General features: G+C 42.3%; 1 protein-coding gene across 2 annotated transcripts in view; it reads right to left on the reverse strand.

The window, feature by feature from the left end:
• Positions 1 to 551: 551 nt before the first annotated feature.
• gabrb4 (gamma-aminobutyric acid type A receptor subunit beta4) overlaps positions 552 to 7,539 on the reverse strand; it is a 51,474-nt gene continuing 44,486 nt past the window's right edge. The window contains exons 6-10 of one of the 2 annotated variants that reach the window (XM_036524504.1): positions 5,638 to 5,775; positions 3,143 to 3,295; positions 2,243 to 2,499; positions 1,323 to 1,412; positions 552 to 926 (exon numbers count right to left, since the gene is read on the reverse strand). In XM_036524504.1, coding sequence (XP_036380397.1) covers positions 573 to 926; positions 1,323 to 1,412; positions 2,243 to 2,499; positions 3,143 to 3,295; positions 5,638 to 5,775 — 992 coding nt within the window. In that variant the 3' untranslated portion in view covers positions 552 to 572. The remainder of the gene's footprint in view (positions 927 to 1,322; positions 1,413 to 2,242; positions 2,500 to 3,142; positions 3,296 to 5,637; positions 5,776 to 7,539) is intronic. The other variant, XM_036524505.1, reaches the window with a different exon arrangement.

Here is a 7,539-nt window from a genome sequence, read left to right on the forward strand (position 1 = left end):
ACATATTCCAAAGGAAGTTGCTGTACAGAGTAGAAACAGAGAATTCTGTATGCACATCCATGGGAAGAGAAGAAGCAGGTGACAGGGATTCGCTCAGCCGACGCCCGAACAACAAGCCTCCCTCTGATTTCGTGGACCGCAGTAGGGGCGCTGATTACAGTATGTACCGATAAAAAGCCAATGAGTCACTTTTGAAATCTTTTTTTTTCTCCCGATCTCTTTCTTTTAGCAAAAAATATCATGCAGTCTTATGTCCGACCCCATTGAAGGATTCAATGTTTGTTTGTTTGTTTCAGAAGGAAAAGAAATTCATAGGCTTGAAATGTTTCTCTCGCAATTATTCTTAAACATTCAAGTCATTCTTTTAACACTTTTTACATCTGAAAAGTCTTTTAGATTTACACACGCATGTGTACTGTATATATAAATATAATATATATATATATATATATATATAAATATGCATATACATATGTATTTATTTCTATATGTATATACATATTTTCCAATTGTATCAAAGCCAATTTAATGTGCTCTCAAAATATGGCCCATGTTTCCTAGGGAGATGCACATCAATTCACGTAGTATAACCAGTAGATTAGGTTGAAGAATCCAAAAGTAATGGGGAATATGACCCTGGACCATTTGTCAATGGTACTGACATCTGCAAGGTTTGGGATTTTGAGCTTCAGCTTCGACGATCGCCTTCGTAGCCGGCAGTTGGCACGATTGCGCATGGCACTGCGGTCAAGCGAGTGGTGGCCGAACCCGTCTCGGGAGGCCATGGGCTTTCTGAACTGCACCCCGGAGCTGTCGAACGACATGACAGAATTCCTGGAGTCGCTGACGCTGCTGCCGACATCGGAGGGCATTACCTCGTTGTTCATCTCCAGCGTCGTGAGGAGGATGTTTCCATAGGCGTCCACCTAGAGCGAGACGAAGATACGCAAAGCCGTCACGGGCGTGCCCGCCTTCAACATTACCCAGCCAATTCAAAACAACATTCCATTCTCTTAATGCCTTTCTTCTACACAGTCAATGCAAATGTCATGATGAAAGTGAGAGGAGATGCAGCACTTTTGATGTAATGTTAAGAAAATACTTAGTTATGAATTTCTTCAGGGTCCAAAGGCATATTTTCTCAAAGTCTATTTTACTTATCTTTCAAAAACAGGACGTTACAGTCTCTTCAGTCACGTGAAGTGCACTGTAAATGCTTACACACACTTAATCAAACGCTTATCTATTCGACCACTGGTCATTCTATATCTATTCCTAATCAGCTGTCTCTCAGCTAATATGATTTCTAAATGCAATAGTACCCCAACTTTTCTTTGCTCCTCGAGATACAGATTTCTTCGTTGTGTATATGACCTGAGGGTGTTGGTTTGATACGGCGCTGAAATGGAGTCCTTGCAATGTCGAAAAGAAAAGTGAAGAGAACATTAAAACGTCCATACAACAGTGACAGCAATGCACATTTTCCAAATATACAGTATGCATAAACGTGAAGTTACCAGTAAAAGTTGCTTAAGCATGGCATGTCATATTTCAGACACAAAGGCGAAGAAGCATCAGTCAGCGAAAAAGCCGCATAAGAAGGTAATGGTAATGTAATATTTATACAAATTCGGAACAAGATGAAAAAATATTTAAATGAGGAGAGATTAGGCTCAATTAAATCAAAGTGTCATAGTTTGAGGAGAAGCGATGGATGATGGTTTTCAGATGCGTCTTAGGTGTCAGAACTGATACATTATGTTCCACAGAGCGGTGTGTTTCTCAGCCCTTTCCCTGGGGGGCCTAAATCTACATTTGACGTCTTTTGACAGTCATTGCCTTTGTGAAAGAAATATGTTGTCAAAACTGTGTTTGTTATAACAATAAAGGTAGTGGTAGTTTTTTTTTTTTTTCTCCAACTCATTTTTGTTAATTGGTGCCAGTTAGAGAGGTGAGTAACATTGATTGGTATTTGACTGGACTGATTAAGAGGCAAGCTGGCACAAAAATCAGCTTACACAGCAGGCCCTAAGGGGGCAGGGTTGAGAATCACAAGCTTAGACTAAATGTCACATGCCATGTGTGAACAAGGATTTTTTTATTAAAGTTTGTATGCATGTTTCTGCCATCACTCACATACAGATCTGGACCTGGGTTTTAACTGACACAGAATACACATGTATGGCACTCCAACAACAACAGGAACAGCAACAACAGCAAAAGCCGGAGAGAAGATGCAGACCTGTTCCCTTAGACGTTTCTCCTCATATCGTGGGCGCTCGTTGTTGGCTTTGTTCAGCCTTTCGTTGATTTTCTTCTGTTGCTGGGGCCCGCGGCCAAAGAACACATAGTTCACAAAGGCGTACTCCAGCAGGGCCAGGAACACAAACACAAAGCAGCCCATGAGGTAGACATCGATGGCTTTCACATAGGGAATCTTTGGGAGGGTCTCCCGAAGGTGGGTGTTGATGGTTGTCATGGTGAGCACCGTTGTAACACCTGTGAAACAGCCGACCGAAAACACACTGAGCTGGTAAGAATCCCCCCCCCCCCCTCCACAAGGGGCCGTTCCTGCACGCTGTGCAATTGACCTCGCTTCAAAGTTGTGAAAAACAGTACATGATGTAAACAAAATGTGGTTCATGTCTTTTTTTGATCTTGTAAAACCAAAACATATTAAACGTTGCACTCTGGTTCTCAAACTGCACCGTTGGCATATGCAAGCAACAAGAATTCACAGGGTAAAGATGTCAGGATATAAATCTGCATGTCCAAGAGAGTTTTGACGATGAAAACTCCCCCTTTATTCAATCAACATTTTTCCTTAAATGGGAGTTAAAAAAACAAGTTTCCTTTTGCACCCCCCCTTTTCTTAATGATTTATCTGACTGTTCAATTGGCCAAACTGTTTATCAAGTAAAAATACTGTGACGTGGAAGGGGAAGGGCAAATGGTAATTGCATTCTAGATTCATTCTTTATAATTTAAAATCTTTCTCATGAAAATAAGTAACTTTAAGTGAATCTATTTACTGATGCCTCCCTGAATGGATACTTAAAGCTACGGCTTGGCCTATAGTGAAGAAGTTTGCTCGCACACGTATGAACCCGTCCTCACATATATGGTGAAGGCAGTCACTTACCCAGGGCTACCCGAGCGGCAGACGCATCGTAGTTTATCCAGAAGGAGACCCAGGACAGGATGGTGATCAGAATGGAGGGCATGTACGTCTGCAGGATGAAGTAGCCGATGTTTCTCTTGATCCTGAAACTCAGCGAGAGCCTTGGATAGGCACCTGGAAAAAAAAAAAAGGAGAGAAAAAAGGGGAGGTAGAGAAAGACCACACGTTAGAAAGCAAACGCTCATTTTTGAAATCTGCACTTTGTCAAATGCACGAGGTAGTCATTTCTCTGTTTGTTCAGACAGAGAGCTTAATTTCCCCAAAGCAATAGATTCCTCTCAGGGGGATAGTTTCGATTCCAATTAAACATGGCAGAAAGTTGCAGACGTAGCAGAATTTCGCTCCCCCTCTCCACACACACAGAGCTATGGCATCAGGCAGATCCAGTATCCCGATGAGAATTGTCCCACAAAGCTGCAGCACTTTTCTCAGTTTAGCCCTTTCTTTTTTTCTGAGAGCACTAGAAGGACAATTAAAAAGGGGAAACAATGGGTGTCAGCACAGCTCTCCTGTGATCAAGTATCAGTCACAGGAAAAAGGAATGTGTCTGAGGTCAGTGCCATTGTCATGAGTAAAAAAAATGCTTTAATAATAAAAATAAAATATAACGCTTTATGTCAGCTAATCGAACGCACTGGGAAAAATTATCACTCAGATTAATTCATATTATAATGAACTGCAACAGCAATGTATCATTGTGATAAAAATCGATTAATGGAAAATAAATCTGAAATGAGGTTAAGAAAAATGCATTTTAGAAACAATACGTATTCTGGAATGTACATACACTAATTTGTGTTCGGTTAAGCCAAGATTCAAATGATTCACAAACAACCTAAATGATAATACATTTCTAGATTAAATAAATGATAGTAGATGTATTTGCTTGTGAGAATGTTTCAAAATGTTATATGTTGGTTTAGAACACAAGGGTTTTAGAATAATGTACACATTACATTATGCAGTTCATAGCAGCCATCCAAAACAAATGGTGATAGTAATGGCCAATATTTTATCCATCAATGATTTTAATGATTGGACTACATAATTAAAACAGCATGTTTATACATGCTGCCGACATCTTCAGCTGTTGATATGATTTCAGAAATGTTCTGTGTGTTCATTCTTTGTATTTTTTACTTTTTGTAACTGAGCAATTATTCTCTTCTGACCTCTTTTTCCCTGAATGTCGGGTAAGCACACTATCACAGAGACTGCTGGGTTTAAAGGTAAATTGTGCGAAATTCAACACTTTAACAAATCATATACCGAATGTGAATATTTTTAAGCATGCATTTTTTTTTCAGATTTATAAATAAAAACCATTACGTGCTAGTGGAAATAAAATTTGAAGCAAAAAAACTTAATCTGATTCTTTTTTTTTTTCAGGCTGCTATTTTGCCAGATGTGAAGCAAAGACTGAAAAACCCGTGTGAGTATTAATTTAAATGGCAATCAGCTTTGAGTAGCAACGGAGAGAAATGATCTTATCGCCTCTTTCTTCCTGTAAACCTGCTAATGAATCAATACCTGTGCACACATATTTTACTAGGCACTGCTGCATCTCTGCCCTCATGAATCTTTAGGGGAAAAAAAAGGACAACACCACGGAAAGTGCAAGAGCACTTTAAATGATGGCAACATTTTCTAAATTAATTCCAGCAGAACATCACACAGGGATGACATTAAATCTTTTGTCAGCCTCTTTCTCTGAATTGTTAAGTAGCTTGTTGTGAACGCGGCCCGGTCGCAGTAGATTTAATGACATTGGCTCTGTGTGCCTGTTTAACACTTGAACAGCCAGTCTCATTTGGGAGTCTCATTACCTATAATAACAACTGTCAATTAAGAAGGCTGTGGCTTGTAACGAATGATTATATGCTATAGCCCGCTTTCCCCCATCCATCCCCCGACCCCCCCCCCCCCCCCACACTCCCCAAGCAATAAATGCAACTGTTATTAAGTTCAATAATTAGCATTTTATGTTGGCTGGGCCCATTCCTCAGATCACATGGTAAACTCGTCGTGCTACGATCATGTGACTCGGGTTCCATTTCATTTCCAGAAGTAAGCAACAACTGAGGTCAAGAAAACTTCTCAGGAACAGGTTTGGCTGTAAATGCCTCAGAGACGCAGAAAAGGCAAAGGGCTCGAGATTCTCTAAATGCGCTCTTCTGCACTGTATTTTTCATCTTCCACCCACGACTTGCCAATCACGTCAACTTTTCAATACACAATTTGCCCAGTTGTTTACAGTTGTCCCGTTGCCTTCGATTTCATCATTCCAATCAGTTTGATTGAAGTTAGACCATGAAACAAATAAAAAAAAAACAGAGGGTTTGTTTGATCTTTTCAAGATAACGTCCGTGGTCACAGATTCCTGAGTAACGCCCCTGTGGAGACCCGGAAGGAAGGCGGAAATGTTTCGTTCCTACTTTTTGGGCTGTTAGCCTTACCTGTCGTGAATCTGACCTCCCTGGACACCAGACGCAGCTCCACGATGGAGAACTGCGGCAGCTCCAGCTTGTCCACGCCCGTCACAGCGTTGTCGCCCCCTTGCCAGAAGAAGACGATGTCATCTGTCGTGTATCCGTCTGCGGGGGGAGCGAGGAGGAGACGGTCAGGTTTCGGCTGGTGACGCGAGAGAGCGCAGTCCCGGGGCAGGGCCTCCTCGGGGGGCCCGTTTCGTCCCACGCTGCTCAGCACGCCTCCCCCCCCACCCCACCCCCCCAAAATCTCTGAATATTATAATTCAGCTAAATGATTATTTCACTTGTCGGCTGCTCCTCACGGGAATTTCATTTCCTGGATGCGGGCTCCCATGTTGTATTTCACACTTTAATTACACTCCCCCTCCCCACCCCCACTCGCGCCAGCACGCTGTCGGGGGTCGTATATTTTGCGGGCTGGGTAAGAATTCATCAGTTTTTAATCATTTTCTGAATTAAGGGGTTGAAAGTCTACGCCTGGATCTTTATCTACTATATTGACCGGTTGAAAATGAGACCCCCCCACCCCTCCCCCCACCTCTGTCTGTGGGTGATTTCATATCTCTTTGATTATCTGAGCTGGCTTTAAAGGACATAATGTAAAGGAAACCCATAGCTGCTTCAACAGAACCAGTAATGGAGCCCTATAAATAGCAGACGTCGCTGACAAAGAACATAGCAACAAATGACAGTACGGAACGATGAAAATGGATTTGGGAAGTAACCGGCGATAAGTGACAGACATGCATGGAGAAGTGGTTATGTTAAATTCCAAACTGGGTTGTGAGCTTGTATCCCATTCCACAGGGAACCTGGCGACTATCTTTGCCATCCAGGAGTCCTGGCAATCAGCTGGAAAAGCCTATTTTTTGTGGTAGGTGAAGCCCGGTGCTCGTGACTTGTGACATAAATCTGACGCCATACCCGTAAGTTTGATCTGTGCCCTCTGGGTTCATGGAGCTATCAGTGCAACACCGGCTGTAATAAACTACCCTTACAGTGAATCAACAGCACGCCGGCTGTTCATTCGTCTCTTGCTCGACATCATTATCAGAAATCCATTACCTCCCCAGCATCAGGTTCCTCATCCACATAGCTTTCATAACAGATGCCTTTTACCTGCTGGGTGAGATGGACTTGTCAATACCCGAGGGCACCTCATTGATATGAGGGTAATTTTTCTTTCAATTTCACCTGCGTTTACTACTGAGATTACTGCTCCTCCGAGTATACCGCGCTACATACTCTGTTGATGTCTTACTCCATAAAAGGTGTCCGAGAGCTGAAGGTTAGCCAACAATGCAGACCGAGAAAACATGCGACGCTAACAGACATGTAGCGCACAGCAGGTCTTTGTTTCACCATTCTTAAGAGAAATTCTTTCCTACTCAATTTGTCTACCCAGTGCCAGCCAGAAGCAGATGGGCTCCCCCTCTGACCTGGGTTCTGCTCAAGGTTTCTTCCTATTAGTCAGGGAGTTTTCCTTGCCACTGTCGCCTTTTGGCTTGCTCTGAGGGGGTATCAGGCCTGGAATGTAATGCCAATGTAAAGCTGCTTTGTGACAACTCATGTTGTAAAAAGCGCTATATAAATAAAACTGGGTTGAAATGAATCAAAGTCTTTAGGGACCCTGTTCATAATCGGACATAGGAGTGAAAAGATGGGTAAAGGCACCAAGGCCAGTGTTCATTACAGAATTCACAGCGGAAATTGGATTTTTATATTTAAGCTGGATAGTCACTGGAGCAATTCAGGTTAAGTACCTTGCTGAAGGGCACAGCAGCAGTGCCACACCTGGGACCTGAACCTGCAACCTCCTGTTTACAAGCACAGTTTCCATTTTAAAGTCAATATGGTTTTTTTTTTTAA

Source organism: Megalops cyprinoides, chromosome 3 (assembly GCF_013368585.1).
Source record: "Megalops cyprinoides isolate fMegCyp1 chromosome 3, fMegCyp1.pri, whole genome shotgun sequence".
Classification (NCBI taxonomy): domain Eukaryota; kingdom Metazoa; phylum Chordata; class Actinopteri; order Elopiformes; family Megalopidae; genus Megalops; species Megalops cyprinoides.